The 24,788-nt window shown below is 42.3% G+C and overlaps 1 protein-coding gene across 4 annotated transcripts in view; it reads left to right on the top strand.

Moving 5' to 3' along the window:
- Positions 1 to 24,788, top strand: part of SH3KBP1 (SH3 domain containing kinase binding protein 1) — a 317,304-nt gene that overhangs the window by 215,828 nt on the left and 76,688 nt on the right. For all 4 annotated transcript variants that reach the window (XM_045856034.1, XM_045856037.1, XM_045856036.1 and 1 more), the window contains 2 exons: positions 2,202 to 2,277; positions 14,924 to 15,018. In XM_045856034.1, coding sequence (XP_045711990.1) covers positions 2,202 to 2,277; positions 14,924 to 15,018 — 171 coding nt within the window. The remainder of the gene's footprint in view (positions 1 to 2,201; positions 2,278 to 14,923; positions 15,019 to 24,788) is intronic.

A 24,788-nucleotide genomic window follows, 5' to 3' on the forward strand; every position in this document is an offset into this window, starting at 1 on the left:
AGTAGAAATGACAAGTTCTTATGCCAGTTACAAATAAAGAAGGTAGAAAGAGAGAGAGAAAGAAGTATCAAAAAGATGTTTTAGAACTTATCTAGGTCTGTGAATAGACACCAGAGTTGTTAATCCAAGACAAGGTATATTGTGAGCACTACTGGAATCCCTCCTACATCTCAAACTTGCATGTGCATCTGAAACCCTGGAGGGTGTGTTCAGATAGAGACTGCAGGGTACCATCCCCAGAGTTTCTGATTGAGAAAGCTTGGGGCGGGGCCTGGGAATTTGCTTTACTAACAAGTTCCCAGGAGATGCTGGTGTTGCTGGTTTGGGAACCACACTTCTCTGGGTCTGGGTCCTAGAGAAGAGACAAATATCTGAACAGTTTACATCTCTCGGATGCCTGGAAGACCAGGCTGAGAAGGGAAGGGTCTGCCTTACTCTAGTCAGCCATGGCCCGTGAGGAAGGATGGAATTAAGGTCCAGCACCCTTGGAAGACAATAAATGCAGTATCAGCTTCCGCATCACTCCTGTTGCTGGGATCCACACAGAGGCCAGTGTGCTGTATCTTCTGAAATAGTGAGAAAAAGGAGCAGAGCACGTTTTGTTTTCCCCTGCCTTTCTGTACAGAAGTAAGTGAATTTAACTGGTGGCCTTTCTTGATTTGATGTCTGCCAGCTTGGACACACTGTTAAACCAGGACATTAGAGATGACTGGCAGCACTTCATTTTGTTACAAATTAGGGGAAGTTACAGGAATGCACAACCTGCGAAGGCTTCTCTAAAGGAGGGCATTTGGTTTAAAGCCCAAACCTTTGGCTGTCTCTCTTTTGCTTTTGCTGGAAAGTTAGGTTTGGATATAGTGTTCGCTATTGTGTTTTCCTGATTTCCTCTCTCCCCTGTCAGTAATAACTGAAGTATTAATTGTTTTTCTTTTTTTCTCACTAATGTTTTAACAATTGTGGTGCTTTATCTTGGTCCCCAAAGGGGAAAAAACAAAGAGATTGATGAGGATGCTGTTTGAAGTGTGAATGGAATATGAATGACACTGTGAGAGCATCTGTTTTTACTATCAATTCCTGAGTTTTCAAGATAATTCTAAGAACAGTCTTTCATCAAATTTGACCTTATGGCTGAATAATATCAAGTTCTTTTCTTCCTTGATATTTCCTTGAAATCACACAATGTTATTAGTTTGAGTACTCGACATCAGTTGAGGGGCGGCATAATATTTTGAGTTTCATTTTTTTATCTAATATAGAAAGCCCTGCAGCACTAAATAAAAATGTCACCAAGTAAAATGTAAAGGCTTTCTGTCACAAATGTTTTTAAAAATTCATGAGGGGCTGAGGATTTCATTTACCTTATCCTCTTTCTGTGATTTATTCACATTTAATGTTAGTTTCAGCATTTGAAGCATGAAGACATTTTTCAAATTAAAAACTGTGGTGAATCAGTTTTATTTGAGGAAACATTCCACTGTGCCAGTTTTTGAATGATGCAGTTCATTGCTCTCCATGTGTCCAGTGGGCAGATATGTTTGGTTTTCCCAGTGGCCAGAATTCTCATCGGGGAAACCCTTCATTGTTGGGGAGGTTGTTTCGCCCAGTGCCTTGGTTTTGACTGCTGGTGCCCTGGTGTCCATAGCCATTTGGGGGGGGGTGTAGAACGGGACGTGCAGTAAGGCACAGTTGCCCTGGACACTCTGGCTTCTGCATGTCCTTCCACCTACCCATCTGTCTGTCTGTCCTTCTGGCCCTCCATCCCTTAATCCCATTTTTCTTTCTCTCTTCATTCATTCCCTCTTTCTACCATTCTTCTTCTTCTGCTCCGTAGATACTTGTGAGCACTTCCTCTGGGTGAGGTGCTGTTCCTCCATAGATTTAGTCAGCTTCTCATAAAATGAGGGGTATGTAGTTATTTTGCTCTGCTAGAAACAATCAACCTTGGAAGAACATCAAGGAAGAATGGGAACAAACAGTATCAAATATCTACAAGGATAAGCCCTTTGTATCTGTTTTTCCTGCTTGTTTGTCCCTGAGGTTCAGAACAATTGAACAGCAGGCAATATATAGAACAGTGCAAACCTTAAATGGGTGTTTTTCAGAACCAGTTGTGAGCATGTTGTCCTTATGATCTTGACTTTATTCCTTTGCTTAATGGAGAGAATCATCTTGATAAATAGAATCATCTTTTTCTTTCTCAGACTATTGGAAAGAAGTTACCTCCAGCTATAGCAACTGCAGACTCGTCAAAAACAGAAATGGACAGCAGGACAAAGAGTGAGTTCATTTATTTATCCATTTTACGTCTGAAAGCAGCTAAGGGTTTTTAAATAATGGAAATGCTTTTGATACAATCCTCATATAATCTTAATGGCTCTTTTCAATACATAAGAAGGAAAATGCGCACAGATGCGTTTCATTGGGTTCCACCAGTAAGATGAGCACAGTTAGAGTCAGAACTCTGGGTGTGGGATGTCGCCTTTATGAAATCTGGTTCTGTCCTGCTTTGTGGTTCTCACCCATGTATAGAGCCAGGGCTCATCCATATCTATCAGAGCACTTTGCAGACAGATTCCAGAGAACGGCAACTTAAGCAATGTAAGGGTTCACAACAGACCTTCCGAGTCAGAGAGGCCTAATTTTTTAGTGTAACCACTCAGCCAAACCTCCCAAACCTTGTCTTCCTGACAGTACCCGCAGCACATGTCTGCTTGACGCTGCCTGTATACAAATACCTTTCTTTTAAAAAAAAATATTTTATTTATTTATTTTTAGAGAGAGGGCAAGAGAAGGAGAGAGAGAGGGAGAGAAACATCAGTGTGTGGTTGTTGGTCACACGCCCCTTACTGGGGAGCTGGCCTGCAACCCAGGCATGTGCTCTGACTGGGAATTGAACCAGTGACCCTTTGGTTTGCAGGCCCATGCTCAATTTACTGAGCTATTACCAGCTAGGGCCAAATGCCTTTCTTCTACTGAGCCAGATATACTCTTCCTATAATTTTTCCCTTTGGGTTCTAATTCTGGGTCTATATTGATATTGGCCCATTTTCCTCATAACAGTCCTTTTCCATATTTGAGGACAGTTGTCTGTTCAAGACCTTCCCAAAAGGTCAGTATTCCCAATCCTAGAGTTGCCAGATAAAATACAGGATGCGTGGTTACATTTGAATTTTAGATAAACAATGAATAGCTTTGGAGTTATAAGTACATTCCATGCAATATTTGTTGTTTATCTAAAATTCAAATGTACCTGGGCATCCTGTGTCTGTAGTTTTTAAATCAGGCAACTGTCCATTTCCTTTAGTCATTCCTCCTGTAACGGGGGCATTCGGAATGTGCTCTACTGTGTCTTTTCCCAGAAACAAGAACTTAAATTCCTTCTGGGGATTTCTTTTTTTCTTTTCAGCTTTACATTTTCTTAGGAGGATAATGTGGACAGACTACTAATCTAGTTTGGAAAGCCAAAGATTGAGAGACGATATACATATATAACTATGATTAATGTAAGAGCAATAAAAAAGATTTGTTCTTTGAATTGCAGAACAATATACCAGGAACTCCTTTTGTAGTGCAAAACAGGTAGTTTTGAGAGCAAACAAAGGATACTGCCTTAGGCACAAGAAAATGAATTTCTGGGACTTGCTAACCCAAAAATGGCAGTTTAGGTAAATAAATTCATGGATGATATAGATGCAGATGCTAGATGCCCTGCCTTAATGTTGAAGGTTCATATGAACCTACATGCCTTCCATCTGTTAATGGCACAATTGGACTCTGGATAATAGTATAATGTCACCCAGAGGTTCTCAAGTGTTAAGTGTTAAATGGCACAATCACTTGGAGATCTCCCTGCCATGTCGCTGGGTCTCGCCTTCAGAATTTGTAAGTCAGAAGATCTGGGGCGGGGCCTGAAAATTTGCTTTTCTAACAAGTTCCCAGGTGCTACTGCTTCCTGGTGTAGGGCCCACACTTCAAGAACCACTGTTTTGAGCTTACAAGTAGTTCCTGAGGAGAAACTGGCCCTGCATTATTCATGCAGGTTATAGGCTTATCATGGGAGACCTCCCTTCAGGCGCTAAAATGTTTGAGATTCTTTAAGAGTCCTGAAACAGTTTTTTCAAGAATTCACAGTTACACCATTCCAGAAACATTGCTGTTGTTGGATTGTAGTCCATCTTTCCTTCCATTCAATTGCTCATTTTGTTGCTATGACTATTAACAAGTTTATAGGTGATCAAGGTTATAGGAAAGTTGTTTGGATGGCTGGAGTGGGTAGGAGGCAGGAGAAGGACAAGGGGAAAATGCAGCAAACCTCAAAGGTAATTGGAGTGTGGTCCCTGGGACAGGCTGTCTTATGACATGTCGCGACCAGTGGCCTTTGTCAACCTGACTTGTGTTTTCACAAATAATAATCCAAGACGCAGAGAATTTTTTTCAATAAGGGAAACGAGTTTTAATAGATGTGAAAGAGGACTTCCCTGTAGATTGTTCCACTCTGTCCAGAGTAAATAGGACTTCGGGTGACTTATAGATCATTTTGGCGGGAGGCCGAGCAAGAGGAGACCTGAATGTTACCCGTAAAATGCGGCACAAAACGAGGCAGTCTGCAGGGCATGCATGCTTAAGTGATTAAACCTCAGGTCTCAAAAACTGACCCCAGGATAACAGCACGTCTTTGATGCTTTCTTCTCACCCTCTGTAATGTCTGTAGGCAGGAGACCAAAGCTTTTTGGAAGGATTAGGTGCGGTGGGGGTTAGCTGTGTTTTGGAGCAATGCTGGCCAATAGAAATGGTATGTGAGCCACATCTGTGATTTGACATTTTTCAGTAGCCGCATTTTAAAAGAGGAAAAAGAAACAGATAATCTTACTTTAAACATAATTTATTTAACTCAATATCCCAAATGTTATCACTTCAACATGCAACATATAAAGTTATTCCATGAGATAGTTTCATCCTTTCTTCATATGAGTCTTCTTATTCAGTGTGTATTTTACATGTATGACACACTTCCACTCGGAGTACCTACATTTCAAGTGTTCAATAGTCACATCTGTCTGGTGGCCACCAATTGGATGATGCAGGTTGAGAGTTATTCTGGAATCTAAGATGGTCTTCCTGGGCCTGAATAGTAAGACAGTTTCAAATGCTCTGCTCCTTTAAGCCTGTGGGAGGATGGTGGCTCTAGCCCATGCCTTCTTCAGTCCTCCAAATATCTCCTATGTCCACCCACCTGACTCTCTGGAAGCATCATGGTGGGGGGATGGGTTGTTAATGAAGAGTGGTTTTACAGAGGCTGGGTGGTGTGCTTTGGCCAAGAGTCAGAAAGCGCGGATTCTAGGACCAACTCTGTTCTTAGCTGTGTAACCTTGGACACATAATTTTATTTCATTGCCTCTATTGTTTGTGAAGTCAGACGGTTGTTCTAGAGCGAACCACTGAGGTTTCTCCCAGCACCTTCAGCCTCTGATTTAATCCCAAACATTTTGCAATTCAAAGTGAAAGGTTTCTGCATTCAAAGACTTGAGCAGCCGGGTAGGAGAGATAAAAGGAAGATGTGAACAATTTGGTAGGAACGTAAGATGGTGTCATTGGGCATAGCTGTAATTGTTCATGTAAGAGGATAGTAGGTCAGGAAGGAAAATTATCACAGTCAGCGAAGCCTTGAGGGATGTTTGCTGGCCGACATTTTTCATGGTCCCCGAGCAAGAATTTCTGCTGTTTAATCTCACCCCTCATACTCACTCTGGCCTTCATTTAAAGAGCAAATTCTGGGGTAATTATTCTTCCCTGATTTCCACGAGGCATACTAGTCCACTAAAAAGCCTGTCTCCCTTTGGAACATTTTGTTGCTTCCAATATTGATGTAACACTTATGTTCAGGTGAAGGACACAGAGTGCTGACCAATGACTAGAAGTGGCCTGAGCTTAGGAGCAGTGCGTCCTTCTTCCTTCCAGATGGAAGACAAACCTATGTCGAAAATTGCCCAGTGCTACAGAGGAGAGAAGCTCCCTCCTCCACGGCTCTCTCCTTGGCATGCTAAAATACAGACTCCCATCAGGATTAAGAGTTAGTGATTCAAAAAATGTTCATGTCAATTGGTATTTTCTGAGCGAAAGTGAAACTCAGCTGATCGGGATTTATTTGAACAGCCAACATCATCTCCCCCGCCCCTGTAAAGCCTTTATGATATTGAAATTCATCTGAAACACATGCTGGGGAACAGATTGCCATAATTTTCATAACAAGAGGGAAACTGTCTGAATATTCATAAGTGGAGTGCCCTGAGGTTCTTCCAGCTCACCACATCTGGAGTTTCTCTCTACCTTACTACAAGTGATGCAGATCTGTGGCCTCTGTGGGCTAAAACAAAATAGCTCAGAGAAAGGACTATTTAGAATGTTTCTGAACAAACAGTTCAGTCTTAGAGATTCAGAAGGCCAGTGAGCAGGTGGGTTGGGAAAAAGATAATCCTTGACACGATTTGTACAAAGGTAGATCAGGCTTCCGAGTAAATGACTGTGGGGAGAGGCTAAGCCTTCCTGCCTAGCCTCCCCTCGCTCCATTGCTGGACACCATTCCACCTTTCTAATCACTTTGCTCATTGACTTGCTTCATTGTGTTGTCCCCTATGATAGTGACACATGGTGCCTCGTGGCTATCACTGTTCCCTCAAGATGGGAATTGTGGCTTCTACTTGATAGCCTCACCTTATAGCCTAGAAAAGTGTCACGGACTCCGTGAACATATAGCAAATGGAGAATTATAAATGATTTCCCATTTACCAGGCTCTATGTTAGACAGAGTCTTGTAAAAGTGGCACAGTAACCATGGGTCTCCTCCCCAAGTTCACAGTCACCGGGAGGAAAAGGACACATTTATTTCCATAAGACCCTCAGGCTTATTTGGGGTTTCTGCAGGGTTAGTAGTGGTTACCAGTGGGCTTGGCCGATCCTTTGTTCTTCTAGCCCCTGCTCTAGCCCAGTCAGCCGGGGAGAGCGTCAGGTTTATTGGCTCAGTGCACGCACCAAGAAGACCATACAGGAGGACCCATGGAGCGTTGAACCACATAGAAAAAAAAAGTTATAGATTTGGAGGAGGGGGACTGCAGTGAAATGTAAACAAAGCAGTATTTTGATAGAATCAAAGCAAGGTAGGGCTGTGTGGCAAGGGGTCGATATCAGGCCTGGACTGCAAGGGGGACCCAGGTCCTGTTTCTTTAGGAACCACCGAGTTAACATAGATACGCACTGCTGTGTCCAGAGCCCCTTACGTGCGGCTGTGCACTTGTGTGGAGAGTCAAGGCTGCTTTTCTGTGTCAAAGTGACTCAGTTTTCCTTCAGCCAAGAGTGAAACATTTCTTTCTTAGTGATACTATATCAAAAAGCAAAGTTTCAGATAGTCTGTGGTTGTAGAGGACAAACTTTCTTGGGGAATAAGAAAGCAGTAGGACACTCAGGGAAGGGCTTGCTAGGACCCTTTCCAGCTGCAGCGTGTGCTTGGGAGAAATGCTGTTTCCTGTTTGCTTTGCAGCTGGCTGGGTCTGCATTTGTTTCCCCAGCCTGATGAATGGCTGGGCAGATTTTAACTCTTTCAGCCTGAGCTAATTTTTGCTTCCTCACCACATGTTTGAATAGCAAGAAAAAAGGGTCAGCTCCCTTATGTTGGCTTTTCTCAGCCTTACCTGGGAATTGTTATTCTCTTTTTCCAGGACAGGTGTTTTTGCTTACTTACCTTCCCCAAATTCCACTCATTCTTGGGCCTGGGAATTTGGACACATCTGATTGGAAATGTGTTTCCTGCTGAGCGCTTTAGTGCCTCCCATACCTGATATGTACTAAAGCCCCCAGGTTGCGTGTCTCAGGGGTCCCTTCTCTCTCTGGGAGGCACCTCTCATCAAGTGCCCCTAACACAGACCTTGCTGTCCCGTTTGAGAGTAGGGAGGGGCTCTTCCTGAGAAGGTACGCAGCCTGCCTGTGCTGCTGAAGACCTGGGTTTCAAATACGGTCCTCTTGGAGAAGAAAAGCTAGCTCCTTTGTGTTAGCCATGGATTTCCTTTCTTCCAAAAGCTCAGACCTTCTCTTCATCTGAGCAGGAGAAGGGGCCAATGAGAGGAGCCATGATCTGCTCCCTACTGAGAACAGAAAGGCTTGGCTTGTCAGATTTCTTTTCTCTAAAAAAAGTGTTCTTTTTAAAGTGCAAGAATAAAAGATGTCATGATTCATAGTGGTGAAATAATTGAAAGTCGCATTCGCAGCAGGATCCAAGAGCAGATGTGGTACTGTGATTTGGGTCCCAGTCAGCTTTTTCATGAAGGAAGGTGTTGGACTGGAGTTGACAACATAGTGACGTACACATTGTGTTTCGCTTTCCTGTCTGGATTTAAGTGTAGACCAGGGTTTCTCCAACTTGGCACTATTAACATTTGGACCAAATCACTCTCTGTTCCTGGGCTGTCCTGTGTCCATCATAGGATGATTAGCAGCATCCCTGGGCTTCGCCCAATTGATGTTAATAACACTTAACATCTCCTCTTCCCCAGTGACAAACACAAATGTCTCCAAGCATTGCCAGTGTCCCCTGGGGAGCAAACTCACCCCATTTTCAAACTGCTGGTGTAAACCGTAGTAAGCCCCCAAGGGAACTGCTGCATCTCTGCTGCCAGGTGCACAGTGGGCACTCAGATGATATTTACTAAATGAACGACACACCTAGTATTCATACCATCCCTCTCCACTAGCCTCAGGTCCCCTGACTCTGACAGAGGACTGGACTTCCCATCTAAATCTGTTACACAGCACAGTCTGGCACCACCACCACCACACTGGTCCGTGTTCCCCGTCCTCACAGTTGTTTTGCTGCTTTCTAACATTGAATCTATGTGTCTATTTATTTATTCTATTTGGGATGATAGATCATCCATTTGTTGCACACTGAGCTTGATACTTTCGTTTTGGACCCCCCCGCCCACCACCACCACCAAAAAGAGTTCTAGGTGTGACCTGGTACTTAACCACCCCTGCTGAACATTCTGGAAGGCTTACTACTAGACTCTGTGACACATGGGGTTTTGATCTTTGTGTCCTAAAATTGAGTCCAGAGAATTGTCCTGGATTTAATTTTATTTCCTTGGTGTGTGTGTATGTTCTGCCTGCTAATATGTTTATTCTGTTTGTTTCACTTTTATTTTTTAGGCTGAGGGTATTTTTTTTAAGTTGGTTGTTTTTTTTATATAAATAGATTATAAAACCAGGTGAAGGGAGTCTTGGGACATGGGCATGTGAGTGTAGTTCTTCAAACAGTCTGTTTTTAATCTCATGTAAATTTCTCGAACTTTGGAGATTGAAGTAATGTGTTTTGGAAGTAGGGAGGTGAATCATGATTGTTTTTACTAGAACAAGTTTCCAAAATTGGTAGCCAACTATTAATTAGTAAAGGGAATCTTGATCTGGAATGAGGCAAGGGTTTCAGCATCCTCGAACCCTGTGATAGTGTACACATTTTTCTCTGCACCTTTGAATGTGTCTATGTTGTTTTTCCTTTTTCTAGAAAGAGAAAGCGATTACTTTTTATCATCCTCTTAAAGTACTCTCAGACCAAAAAAAAAAAAAAAAAGAAGCTTAAGAACTGACTTAAGATTTCAGTCTTATGCTAATTCGTTATTATTTTTAAAATTTTTCTAAAGAAAGAAATAGAGACAAATTCATTTCAATCACTGGGTAAATTGCGACTTTATTTCTTTACGTGCATGTGTGTCTTCATCCCTGTTTGATCCCTGATCAATTAAGTCTATCTAATTGATGGACAGGTAGAAAATGCCTGCCTCCAAAAGTTAATTTTATTCCCTACCTCTCTTTCTCTGTCTGCTACTCATTCAAAATTTATATCTTCCCATGCCCAAAAGAACTGGGAATTACATTCTTCTTTCAAGACATATCTCCTCCTCTTTTGTGAACTCCTCCTGAATGTAATCTTGCTTTTCTCTGAAACACTACAAAAGTAGTGCGTCATAGTGAGCTTGTGCTTATTCGTGTTTGTTCTTTCTTTCTGTCCTTCTTCCCCACCTTGCATTTCTCCCAGCATTAGGCTGTCGCTTCCATGTGAGGGTGTGAGGCGTAGTTGGACTGACTTGTATCTTACAGGTCCAAGAACTGACAAGAACATTTTCATGGTGGTGACTCAATATAGTTTTTAATTAAAGTGAGGAACATCTTTATTCCATGTACCATAAAATTGAAAACAAGGTCTGAGTTAATACATTTCATATACATTTATTTTTGAGTATCTTAAAACCATCAGCACATCCAAACGAACATAATGTCTTTATTTTTCAGTACTGCTGAATCCGGGCCCAAATGCCTCAGAAGTAAAACCAATTCCTATTTTCTAATATATCATAATAACTTAAAATGTGAGGCTAATAGGTTGCCATATTTGGTCAGGAGCGGTCTAAGCTGTGGTGCCTGTGACTAGCGCCCTGCCTGCGGGAAGTCGGTGTGGCTCAGCGTGCTCCTTGAAGCCTCTGGTGTTTCATCGAGATGTTTTGGGGGACCTGGGTGGGAGACAGGTCAGCCTTACTCTCCCATTAAAGGACAACTCTGTTTCAGTTGTTTTATATTGGAATCTAAACTCGCTAAAAGACTTCTGCTGCAGTTAACCAGACTCTCCTCTTACCCCGCCCTCTCTGGCTGGCCTCTCACTTCTCACTGAGGACAGTGAGCTCCAGAGCTCCTGCGTGATTCCCTCAGGTCACGTGCTCGCGAAGGCCCAGCTGGGACCAAACCCAGTCTTGATAGTCTTTGACTCGATCCCTGGCCCAGACCTCCCTCCTCCCACTTCGCTGCCCCTCAAATTTCCCTCCGCTTTATAGGTGTCACTAGGGAATCAAGAAGCACTGAATGGGAGCTGTGTCAGGTTCTGGAGATACAGAGAGGGACAAAACATTCAGGAACCTGCTTCGTGGAGAGCGATGGTTGGCAGTAGCCACACTGGTACCAGTATCTCCTCCTTTTATATACAATTAAGAGGGGTGGGGCAGGTAGAAGAGGGTAAAGAGAGGATAAATGGTGATGGAAGGAGACCTGACTTGGAATGGTAAGCAAACAATACAGTATACAGATGATGTTTTAGAGAATTGTACACCTGAGACCTATAATTTTATTAACCAACATCACCCCAATAAGTTCAATTAAAAATTGGCCCTTTCTAGATAATTCTGCATGTAGTGCTCCACAGTGTTCTAAAACTGAGTTATGGTGATGGTATACAACTACATAAATATATTAAAATTCTTCAAACTGTACAATGAAAATGGGTGAATTTTATAGTATATAAATTATATATATATAAAGTATATATATCATTAAAGCTGTTTTTTTAAAAGGCAGGGGGACACCTGCCCTCCTTAGCTTCGGGGGAAATTGTGGACATAAAACGAACTGGCCCTGTGAAACATTTTAAAGGCATGCTAATGGGTTTTGTAAATGTTTTGTCCCTGTGTGGATTACATGTCAATCCCACAGTCATTTGTTGACCTCCTACTATAGGCCAGGTCCTGAGGTAGCAAGGGAAGAATTGGGGGGCAAAGGGAATGACAAAGATGCATAGGAAGAGGCTTTTAGGGGAGGCAGATTAGAGCCAAGTGTCTCAGAGGAGGTACCTGTAAGCGTCCTCTTTCTTCTACCGAGTTCCTTCCTGTTCGGATGCCTTCTGCTTTGAGTGGTAAATATCTACCTGACCACAGAGCGGTGGTAAGCAATAGAGTTTTATGAAGTCGGGTAACAAGGTGTAAGGACAGGCCTTCTGAAGTTGGTTAATTAGACAGACATCTCAATAGTATCAGGACTCAGGGTCACCCCCCGAGTGTGAGGTTTTGGCTTTCCTCTCATGGTTGAAACATGACTGCCACAGTGCCAAACCTTGTGCTGTCTTCCAACAAGGATGAAACAGTTTCGAAAGGAGGAAGGCAGGGGCAATTGTTTTCCTCATGTCTCTCTCTGTCTTTTTTAATTACAGAGCAAAATCTAACAGCTTTCCCCACCCCCACCCCCAAACAGATTTCCTCTCACATCTCACTGGCTGGAAGAAGACCACACACTCACTCTTAAACCAGTCACTGACAGAGGGGAGTGAGATTAATATTATTTGCCTGTATTCATCCCTAGGGCTGTGGGAGGGGTCCCTATTCCTGTATATGATGCCTGACCACATTAGGATTCAGAGAACTGGGAGGGGGATGGGGAATGGCTGCTGGGAGGTTAACCAACAACATCTACCACACTTAACCATTTTGGTGAAAAGGAATGGAAACGTAACTTGTTCCTTTCCTTTGCTGGCCATGGTATCTTATCTTCTTCATAACACATCTCTATGATTTTGATCCAATGAGTTCTCCTTAAAGCTGGATTCTGCAGGGCAGTTTTGCAATAATACTATATTTGTTTCAGTGTTGGGAGTTTTGATGTTGAGTAGTCCTATTTCATTAGATAATAGGGAAATTGGCAAAGAGCTGTCATTATCCAATTTACAGATCCTTAGCTTTTTCCCTCCCTTTAGAACATTTGGCCAAGTCAGAATTTGGAAGGTTTTCTACTGCTAATTAGAAAGAGATGGAATATTGGTAACTATGTGGTCCTCAGAATCTTAAAGCAACTTGGTATTGTGGGATTTAGAACTAGTGCTCCTCAGCAAAAGGCATTAGGGGCCCAGAGTACCTAAGACGGTAGGTTTCTAACACCAGCCTAGGTGATGTAACTGATATCTTGGAGCTACTGGACAGAAAGCAAAGACATCTGCATGGAACAAAGTGAGTCCTTCTGTCTCTCCTTCCCTTCTCCTCTCTGTCTTATGTAGACCATCCCTAGACTACAGTGTATCCGTATTACACATTTTTATTGTCTTTATTTTATATATCACTCTTTGTTTGATATAACATTAACCATAATTAAAAAACACATTTCAGTGATATAAAATGTACTATGGACAATATCATTGATACTTACGTATATCTCTCTAGGTTATATGATCTGTCTGCAAGAACTGGCCTAATTTGGGGGAATATTTAAGGCTATTTAAAGCCATTAGGGCCATTGACTTTGATGCTGAATAATAAATGCCTGTCTCAGTAAACCCGAATTCTCTTGAATTTTTCTTTCTACCTTCTGTTCTGAGTCATCAAACCCTAGTTTTCTAAGTCTTAATTTCCCAAACAGCTCACAAGTGCTTTTAGTCTTTTCAACTGGTGTTTTGTATATACAGAGAAGATTTAACATCAGACAGACTTTGAAAAGCATATAATTTAGGACATATTTGAACTTCTTTTGAGTGACCTCCTTGTCTTCACCCTCTTCGGTGAGGGCTGCTGTGTATTCTTGCTGATGAACAGCCCCTTCTATGAATGGGCAGGTTCCCACAGAGAGGCCATGGCAAGTATTTGCACAAGGTCACCCCCTCACACACACACCTGTCTGTAAAGAACATTTGGTCAGTATTTGTTGGCTTTTTGTTGTTAACACAGGTTTACATAAAAACTATGTCAACATTGGTCTCTTAAGATGTACCATAGTGAATCTTTTTCATTGTTTTGAGTACCATGTCAGCTTTGTAACAAACACAAATACACTGTTTGTGATTTAGTGATGTGTGGAAGAAGGTAGTGAGGGCAAATTTTAATTAAGCTTTTTGCTCTTTGTAGATTATGTCTGCTTATGCATGCACCCAAAGAGTATATAAAATGGTATATAAAATAAAGAGTATATAAAATATATCCATGCCTCTGGTCCTATTTTGTTCATTAGACTCCACATATAAGTGAGATCATATGGTATTAGTCTTTCACCGCCTGGTTATTTCACTGAGCATAATGTTCTGCAGGGCCATCCATGCAGTTGCAAAGGGTAAGAGGTCCTTTTTAACAACCACATAGTATTCCATTTTGTAAATATATCAGAGCTTTTTTTATCCACTTATCTACTGATAGGCACTTGGGCAGTTTCTACATCTTGGCTATTGTAAACAATGTTGCTATGAACATAGGAATGCATGTATTCTTTCTGATTAATGTTCTGGGATTTTAAAGATATATTTCAAAAAGTGGGATCACTGGGTCATAAATCAGTTCCATTTTTAGTTTTCTGAGGAAACTCCAGACTGCTTTCCACAGTGGCTGCACCAGTCTGCATTCCCACCAACAATGCATGAGGGTTCCTTTTTCTCCACATCCTCACCAGCTCAGGTCACAGAGGGGTATAGGGTGGGTGGGAGGATTGGAAGAGATTGACCAAAGGACATATATGCATGTATGCATGGTCCATGGACACAGATAACAGTGTGGTAAAGGCTGGGGCTGGGTGGAGGGGGACAAAGTAGGGGAGAAATGGGGGTATCTACAATAGTGTCAGCAATAAAAAAAGAAAAATTAAGTATATTTAATGGTGTCCCAGAGGTTAGTTGGATAAACACAAGATTGGAGTAGAAAGACTGAGTGTAGAACCTCAGTTTTACCTTTTATTAGCTGTGTGTCCTAGAACAAGTTAAATAATATCCTTGAACTTCAATTTTCTTATCTGTAATTCCTTTAAATATAGGTTCAATAAACACGGCTTTCTTTAAGAGAAAGTGTATATAAAATATACACATTTAGTTCCCTGAGACCAAGGACACTTTTTTTTGCTTTTCTGCCTGAGATAAGCAAAGCAGTCAATGGGATTTCATGACATCATGTAATTTTAAGGGGAAAACTGAAGAGAATAAATATGCATAAGCCCCAAATGAGAAAACCTAAGAGTGATCCTTTATGCAGTGGTTACATCCTATCCCATAAGTGTCCTTTTCCCTGAAGTTAATATGATGGAGAACATCTTCTCCTGGACCAGCTCATTAAATAAAGCATTTTAAAGGTTATGTTTTCTTTTCTTCTTGCAGCCAAGGATTACTGCAAAGTAATATTTCCATATGAGGCACAGAATGATGATGAATTGACAATCAAAGAAGGAGATATAGTCACTCTCATCAATAAGGTAAATAAAGATTCCCTCCTGCCTTCTCAACTGTGAACTGCTTTGGGGTGTTGACTGCATAGGATGAGCTTTGTTTTAGCCCTTGAAACTCTAGGTTTCCATGGTCCTAAACTTATCAGGAAGACTCTTGTGTCTTTTCTCTTGATCAGGCAAAGCCCAGTGCATCCAGGTGAATGAATGAACTTAAAAATCAAATAGAATCGGTTTGCCTCAGAGCCAGCTGTAGATTTGCATGGCTCTGCAGAAAACATCCGTCCCAGAAGGGCTAACCCAGAAGGCGGTCTTCTTAGCTGCAGACCTGGACTGCACAGCAGCTCTGGCTGCAAAGCTCTGGGTCACGGTGTATCCAAGGAGAGACTTTAAAAAGGCAGGTCATGCTTCACAGGCAGAAGGTACTTAAAAAATGTTTGCTCTTCAGATCAAGGACAGGTAGCATGCTTGAGAGAATTTTGCCTGTCTTGTTTGGGCTAAGAAGGTTGAACCATTTTAGTATCATTATAGGCAGAGTCTTGTAAACATCCAGAGAGCTATAAAACCTGTCTGAAGTGACACAGCTCAACAGAACCTGGGCCATGTACTGTTTATGCTTCCGTGCAGTGCTACTTGCCACGTAGATGGTTGAAAGATTAAATTATGTAAGCGATTCTTAGAATGTATGGCCTTTTCTCTGAGGTACGGGAGTTTTATGATGGTCAGATACGATGAAAAGCTGAACCGTCTTTAAGATAGGCAAGGTGGCTTTGTTCTTATATCCAGGTGAGTGGCAGGGAACATGTAATTCCCTTAGCACAGGTATCATGGCTGCCTGCATTCGTGCAGGGCTGGGAAGCACTGGAGTGGAGGGTGCAGGGATAGGGGACAGAGGATGGGGGTAGTGTGGGAGGTAGGCCCTGGGTCCCAATGCTTCTGGCCATTACTGACAGGGAATGGACCACATCTCCTGCCCCCCGCCCCCACTCACCACCTGAAGTGATCAGTTTGCTTTACCTTTATAATCAAGGAAGTTATCTTTAAAAAATGGGTACAGAGGTTGTGTTTTAAGAGCCCAAGCCAACGATGACAGACAGCTGATGACCCCAGAGCTTAAGTAGCTTGCAAAAGGTCAAATTATTTTAGGGAGAGAGCTGGCCTTCTCACCGCTCCATATGAAAGCAGTATGCTAGACAATGCCAGGGGCAGGCACCTTTCTGGAAGAGCAAACTATTCCTTGCTGTGCTCATTGTTCAAGAACTCATCCCTCTTTTTACCTGTAAATATTCTCCCTGAACTTATTTCTGTGGATTTCTGTTGGTGTTTGGTGTTTTCCATAGCGGGAAGAAATCAGAGGAGGGGAGATGCTGGCCTCTTGTTTCTGCCAAGGAGGCGGCCGGGTGGTGCATGGAGCACTCCCTTTGCTGAATCAGACCCTTAATCCAACAGTGGGGAGAGGGAAGTTGTTAAGCGGGTGTGAGGCATAATGCAAATACTTCAGTGAACAGCACAAATACAGAGAAAGGGGAGACCAGTTTCTCCTGTGATGATAAAGCAGAGAATTCAGTAGCTACCATTCTGGATAGTGGATGGACTCGCTTTCCTATTTTTGTTTGGAAGCGGAGAGCCTCATTTTAATTGAAAACCAGGTATATCAATAATATCTAATACGGTTTCGGAAAAAGAAAAACCCGCTGCGGGTAGTCCCTTACCTGAACACATCTATTTCCATTGTAACATACTATTCCAGTCCCTGCCATGTGATTACATACGATGAGAGCACATTCATCTTGATTGTTTCCTTCCTACCTCCAGTCTGATAAAAAGAGCTTAGTCAGAAAGGGACTCTCTCCTGGTCCCATCCACACTGCACCAAAATTTAGGGATTCTTCCCTCCTGTGTCTCAGCCACTTCCTTTCTGCGGTAGAGCCAGGCTCAGACTGGACGCTGCTCCTCCATAAGACTCCTCCCTCTCCTGGCACCCCCCCATAGCACCTGCTGTGCAGGAGAGCCCTGGGGTGGCTGAGGATGGAGGACCACTTCATCCCTAGCACCCCGGCCCCTTCTTTTTATCATTTCACAGTGGTGCTTTGCTGATGGAACCCCTCTGCTCCAATGAAAGTTTTGAGTGACTTTCCTTTTTTGTAAAATCCAACTCGATTATGCTGCACTCATTGGCCCAGGCGGTCTGGCCTTCTGGCCTTGGTTTATGTTGTTGTTCTACATGAACGAACTCTCCCAGGATGTCCCAGTCCTACTTGTGTGTCCTCCCTAACTGGACGCAAACTGTGTTCCTGTGGCCCAGATGCCCTCTGCCTACCCATTCAGCTAAGTTGTTCAGCAGCTGATAATACACCAGTCTTAACTTATGCTATTTCATGTGCTTGGGCCCGTTGTGAGCTTCTCACTTTAAAAAAGTCCTTTGTACTCCATCATTTGGTTTTTATTAGTATTTTATATAGTGTATGGAATCAGGCCTCTTAATATCCTAAACTTCTGTAGGTTTTGATTTTTATTCCCATTAATGACCTAGTGCCCCAGTTTGCCGGAAGCAGCATGTTACACTGGTAAAGTCCCATGTAGGCCACCAACTCGGAGAAACACGACTCCTGGCTGTGAGTCTTTGGACATGTCACTTAACCCCTCTGAGCCTCAGTTTTCTCAGCTCTACAGCTGGGAAATCCTCACAGGGCTGCCATGAGGATTTGCTGGGTATAAAGTGCTGCTCACAGGGAGGGGCCCACCAGTGAGTGGTACCTATAATCCTAGGAATTGTCACTTCAACTTCAGCTGCTCTTTCTCTGATCGTGAAATGGGCGTGAAAGGGCTCTTGTGTCTGGGCTCAGCTTGCTGTTAGGATGGAACGCCAGGCCAGGAAGTAGGTGACCGTGGTGAAAAATCAACCTGAAATAGTTCAGAATTCACAATGGATGAGTTTTCAATGAGAATTTGGAGGAAAAGATGGGCCATAACTATTTTGCCTGCTGGAAGTGGGAAAAATGGAACCTGAGTCTATCAAACCCTGCTGATGTCATAGAAGATTCTTAAATCCTCCTCTGAGTTAAGGAATCACTCAGAGTTCCTTGAGATGATTGTGTGCTATTGATATTGGAAAGTGAACAGCTTCATTGTGATGCATTTAATATGCATTTGGATATGCGTCTTTATTGTATGTATAAGTCGTGTATGTGTCTTTATTGCATGGATAAGTTGCGACGAAAGATCTAAATTGCTGCTCTCTGAAATCTGATTGCTTTTGCTGTAGAGGTTCTCATTTTACCCCAAAATCAGTCATGTTTTCCTTTCATGGTCAGTGAAGGTGGTTTCCCATTGCCCTGCTTTCAGTGCTGTGGCAGGTGTCACAGGGCAGACGCTGTGCTCATTTTTAGCCCTAGATTGTCACTTCCTGTAGATTTCTAGAAAATGAGTCAGAGACACCTTTACTGGGAGTGCCCTCCGCGATTCCTGAAATAATGTACCAAGGCCCCAAGTATTTGTGTGTGTCCCTGGAAACTAGGATGAAATGTGGCAACCCAAATGGGTTGTTTTTTCAGTTTATTTATAAAGATTTCTTGTGGATTTGGGGACATTTCCACTTGTGTGGAACACACCTGTGTTTAGTTTTTATTTCCAGTCGCTCAAAAATAGCTCCTTTGTCTGTGTTCCTGCAGCTCCCATCCCTGCCTTCTTGATTCATGCCCAGAGCACAGCCGAAAGCGTTCAGAAGCCTCTGGGTCTGGTGCCCAACCAGAGAAGCTCTCTAGAGAATGGCTGAGAGCAGCCTGTCAGGGTCAGGCTGGGCTCAGCTGTGATGATGGCCACCATTGAAGGGTGCCCCTTGTCCTGTCCATTGCTGCTTGACACTCAGTGAACTGAGCTGTGGAGAGAGGGACAATATTTTTGCTCTTGGCCTACAGCCTCCTGGCCTCAGAGTGATGGTGTTTTTCTCCCAGACACTCCCATCCCCAATCTGGGAGGAAGGGCTTCCCATGTGACCTGTTTGTAAATAAGGATCTTCAGGTGTTTCTTATAAAAACGATCCCCTGAGTAGTTGTGTCCTTGACCCTTACTAAAGCAGACACAGCCTCTCTGTTGCTTCTTGGGTATGTATGCCTATTTGACAACAACAAGATCAACACAAGGAAGGATACTATTATTGGCTAAAATCATGGAGCAGGGGAGACGGAGGGAAGGGGAAAGAGACAATATAAGCCAGTATTGATGTTCAGGGTGACAGATGCACTCTAAAGAAAGAGGGAACCCAGAGGATTAGACACAGGTAGAAACACAAAAGCAAACTGGCAGTTTTGGCCCTGCCTAAGGATTTATCAAACCAGGGAGCCCCAATGTTTGGAGTTACCCTGCAGTGAGGGCAGAGTTAGGACTGAGTACTCATCACCCCAGCTTCCTCCATCTCTCCCTCAGTGTGTTTTCCTCCCTTCTTTCCCAGACAACAGGTAAGCATTTAACTTAGTAATGGCTCAATCTACCTACGGGACTGCAGCTTCCCAGTGCAGGACCCTCTGGGCCACTGGCAGCAAGAGCCCAGGATGCTTCATCACCTCTCTTCCCCGCCACCCCAGTCTCTCCCAGGTTCAGCCTCACATCAGCCCTGGGAAGTAGGTGGCTCCACGGGTGTTCAGTCCAGATTACAAAAGGAGAGAAACAGGCACAGCTCTAGAAGCAACTTTCCCAACATTCTTGTAGCAAGTCAGTGGCAAAGCCAGGGCAGAGGTGTCCCCTGAGTTTGAACTCGGGGGCTGGACTGGGCAGGGTGGTACTGTCCCAACTTCCTGTGGGGCAGTCAGATGCTTATGGTAGGTGGAGCTCAGTCACTCCCAGAGGTGACTTGTGTACCCATTGAGTCACCCATATTGCTAAATATCTAGGGCAAGGGCCTGTGGGTTTTTTTTTCTTTAACTGATGACATTATCATGATCTTATCAGGAAAACGGTATCGCCACGCCATTACCCTGTCCGTGTGTTTCTTGTGCATGCATTTTGGTGTCCATGTTTCTGATCTCTTCCGGTCAGGATTGCCCATGACTCTCTGATTCCATTGTCACTTCCACAGAAATGAAATGATAGTCATTGCAGAGGAAATGATGAGCTCAGCTCAGGACAAATGTTGGTTCTTTTTCATGCCTGAAGCCCTTTCATTCTGCTGCTTTCTTCCCCTTTCCTGCCAGTGTATTCTGCCTTCCTCTTTTCTTCTGGGCCCATGTACCACTGAGTTTTCTGCTTGCCTTTATCATAAAAAAAGGCAGGAATCCTGAGTTCCTTACTGTGATTATATGTTCTATTGTTTTTTTTCCTAATGTTTATTTTCCCCTCCTGCCTCTCTTCCATTCATTCATTCATTGAAACATTTATTCATGAGAAAAATGTCTTCAGACTTTCTTGCTTCCTGCCCCACCGGTAGTAAGGCTGTTTCCTCAAAGACAAGTGTCTTTAGGAATTTCAAGAAAGGTTGTTGGCTCTATATAAGAGAACCAATCAGCTAAATAGATTGCTGGCCTTGACCCTTTCTCTCTCAACTGCTGAAGCTTTTAGCAGAGCTCAAATGCTAGGATTAACTGTGGTTTCAAGGGTGAGGGGTAAATTAGGAGGTGCCACCTGGAAAATGATGATACGGTGACAGGCCCATTAGAAGGACATGTTTTATGAGTGAACAAAGAAGTTAAGCACAGGTCTGGGATCATCTGGGTTTACACACATTTGAAAAATATCAGTGTTCAGCAAATGAGTCATTTATGTCATAGGATGTATTTCTTGTAATAGGGCCTGTCTTGTTAGACTGTATATGTCGTTTCTCAAGACAGAAGTCACAATATATCTCCTCTTAGGAACACTAGCAATCCCAAGGAATACACTTTGCTGTTTTATCTTCCTTTCAAGTCACCAGGACAGTGGGATGGGTAAGAAGAATCCTCACACCATAGTGTATTTGACCAAAACTTCCTCACTGAGCTTGTGCGTCCTCACAAACTTGCAGTTTTAAACTAGATGAGGATGGGCCCTGACTGGTGTGGCTCAGTGGATTGAGTGCCGGCCTGTGAACCAGAGGGTCGCTGATTCAATTCCCAGTCAGGGTACATGCCTGGGTTGTGGGCCAGGTCCCCAGTTGGGGGCACATGAGAGGCAACCACACATTGATGTTTCTCTTGCTCTCTCTTTCCCTCCCTTTCTCTAAAAATAAATAAGTAAAATATTAAAAAATAAATTAGATGAGGATGGGAAATGTAGGACTTGAGATGGGAGAAAACTTCTCTTTAGTTACATAGTCAAAACAATGCCAGCCCAACATTTTGATGGTGATGATTGCAGATTTTTCTTAGGCAGATGAGTTACAGTTGCTGCACATTCCCAGCTCCACATGTGGCCACAGATTATATAACTCTCAAAAGGAACCCTGTGTTTGTTCAATCTAATTGTTAGCTCTCTCCAGAGTGCTGTGCTTTAGTGGCAGGACATCAGTAATCCTTGTGACAGCATCTTAGGATATTTTTTTCCTGCCACACAGAGAAGAATCTGCAGGTACCATGTGGAATTAAAGAAACTCCCTTTTTGCCCATTTTCTATTTCCAGCCTTTCTACTTGTATTACTCCAAGAGGGCTGTTGTGACGATGAAATGAAGTGGTCTGGCTGAAAATGCTTTAGAAATGTAAAAGTTAAACTATAGTTATTGCTGTGATAAGTTATTGCAGGAAGAAGAAAAGACAAATGTTCAGTGACTGGAAATTCTTTCTTGGTATTTGAACTGTCCTGAAGTTAAGGTCAGTGCTTACCCTGAAGTTCCCCATCATTATTTAACTTCTCTTAGGATAAAATAATTTATTATAGTTGCATAGCCCCCATCTTATTCAAGAGCCTCAAAGTTTTTACATTCATATTTGCATTTTATGAAAACATAGTTTCCGAGATGGCAGGTGGCATGGGGTGTACTTTTAAGCAATACTTTAAAATTATATAAATAATACTCTTGGAGAAAAAATGAGAACAAAACAAATACAGAGAAAAGTCAGAGTCACCTGTGACCTCACCCCTTCAGAACCCTCTCTAAATATTCAAGCTATATTCTTCCAGACTTTCTACACACACACATCCACAACACAAACATTTCAAAATAAAATACAATCATATCATACACACTATTTTTAACTCTCTTTTTCCAAAATATATGATGCCTATTTTTGGCAATAAGGTTAAATGGTTCCTTAGCATTCTAATGTATGGAGTACCACAGTCCTCTTCTTTTTCAAAGATTTTTAAAATTTATTTTTAGAGGAGGAGAAAGGACAGAGAAAGAGGGGGAGAGAAACATCGATGGGCCAGAGATACATTGATCAGTTGCCTCTTGTGCACCCCCAACTTGGGAGCTGGCCCACAACCCAGGCATGTGTCCTGACTGAGAATTGTACTGGTGATCTTTCAGTTTGCAGGCTGGCCCTCAATCCACTGAGCCATACTAGCCAGGGCCACACAAGCCTCTTTTATATTTAGCTTGTTTCTGGCTTTCCCCTATTTTAGATGATGCTGCACATAATCACCACCTTGTTTGTACATCTTTGTGCACATAATTATTTCTGCCACTTTCTGCTACTTGTATAACCTTGGGCAGGTTAATCAATCTGTCAGTGCCTCAGTTTTCACATCTGTGAAATGGGGATGAAGGTCATGCCTACCTCCTGGTGTGGTAAAGAGTAAATGAGTTAAAGTTGGTAAAGCACTTAGAATGCCTGGCTCATAGTAACTGCCATTTAATAGCTAGCAGTTATTTCCTGATGTTAGGTTGCTGAATGTAACGCTGCCTCAGTGCCTTTTAAAGGCATGTAAGCGATGTTCTGAGAGATTGTGCCAGTTTAGTCTCCCCACACAGGAGTGTATGCCAATATATTCCCCTGTGCTTGTCATTCCTAGATATTGTCATTTTTTTTCTAGTCTCTGCTAATCTGATAACTATTCACATTTTTTAAGTGATTACTCAAGTTGAAAATTTCACATGGAATTTTCCAATTGATTTTTATAAAAATACTTATATTCATGACATTAACCTATCATCTTCCGCATTACAAATATTTTTTCATAGTTTATGATTCATGGAGACATTTAAGAAAAATGCCATTAAAAATAAATATCCTTTAGACTTAAATTTCCCCCATTTTATAGTTAACTATATAGTGCAGTAAAATTCATCCTTTTAAGAATAGTTTTACTTAAGGCTTTTATATTGTAGCCCTAGTTGGAATGAGTAGCCAGCTATTAAATGCATTCCATTTCTGCCTTCCTCAGGGCTTTCAGAGTTTCTATTTAAGGCTTCTGTCCTAACAGTATTTTTTTATAGTGGCATTCAGAGAGCCCCTGAGGTTCTGCATGGATGTGTATAAAGATCCTCATATCTTAGAACAGGGCTTGGCAAACTTTTTCTGTAAAGGGCCAGAGAGTAAATATTTTAGGCTTTGTGGGTCATATGGTGTCTGTCGCAGCTCTGCGAAAGCAGTCACAAGATGTAAATGAATGGACGTGGCTGAGTTCCAATAAAACTTTATTTATAGACACTCAGATTTGAATTTTGTATAATTTTCACATTCCTTGAGATATTCTTTTGATTTTTTAAAAACATTTAAAAATGTAAAAACTATTCCTAGCTTGTGGGCTGTACAGAAATAGATAGCAGGCCAGATTTGGCCCAGGGACTATAGCTTGCTGGCCCCTGAAATAGACTATCTAGAAACACACCCATAAAATTGCAGCCAATTGATTTTCAACAAAGGTGCAAAGAAATTTAAGAAAGAAGGATAATATTTTCAAGAAATGCTCTTGGTATAATGGGGAATCCACAAGCAAAACAAGTGAACCCTAACCTAAACCTAACACATGATGCAAATATTAATGCAAAATGAACCACAGATCTACATGTAAAACATAAAAAGTTATTTATGAACACATAGGAGAAAAGAGTTCTTACACATCATGCCAAAAGCACAATCTATGAAAGAAAATACTGCTGAATTGGACTTGGGCAAAATTAAGAACTTTTGCTCTGCAGAGATACTGTTAAGAGAATGTTGTTGGCTGGTCTGCGTAATTGCATGAATTTCAAAGACCTTGGTTTGGTTCTGAGTCTTCCTGGGAATGTCCTGTGGAATACAAGACCCTGAATCTCCATATGAGAGCCTTCTCCTGTCCTCTTACCCCCTTGCCCCTGTGCCCCTTCTCCCCCAAGGTAGCAAACAAATGTAACTACACTCCACCAGTCAGGGCTGGACTGTGTTGAGTAGCCTGAGGGCCTGGATTTGACCTGGGAATTGTATTTTTCACTGCACAGGCCTAGAAGTGAAATTTTGCTGAGTATAGGGGAAAAAAGACTCCAAACAAATTATTATGCCAGGAAAGAAGTTTCCCTAATAGAAACATTTAAATGTAGATTTGTCTGGTAAAGAATAGAGATAGAAAGTAGTAATTTAGGAACTTACCTTGTGGCTGCAGCTGGCTTAGATGTTTCTGACCTTCTTAATGATCATTCCTATGTCCTTCACCTGTTATTCCTTCCCAGTGCTAATCTATGAAATGAAGATACTCCTGAACCTTCACCCCCAACCTCATCCTCACCTCACCCTCTCAGTAACCCTTGCCTTCACCCTCACTACCTTCTTTGTGTCTCTTAGAGGTGGTGCAGGAGCTATGAAAACCTGTTAAAACATAACAAAAAATGCTTCATTTTTTGTTTTGATCCTCACCTGAATACATTCTTTTTCATTCCTTTTAGAGAAAGAGGAAGGGGGAGAGAGAAAAACAT

Source organism: Phyllostomus hastatus, unplaced genomic scaffold (assembly GCF_019186645.2).
Source record: "Phyllostomus hastatus isolate PE091 unplaced genomic scaffold, TTU_PhHast_1.1 phas_scaffold_12, whole genome shotgun sequence".
Classification (NCBI taxonomy): Eukaryota; Metazoa; Chordata; class Mammalia; order Chiroptera; family Phyllostomidae; genus Phyllostomus; species Phyllostomus hastatus.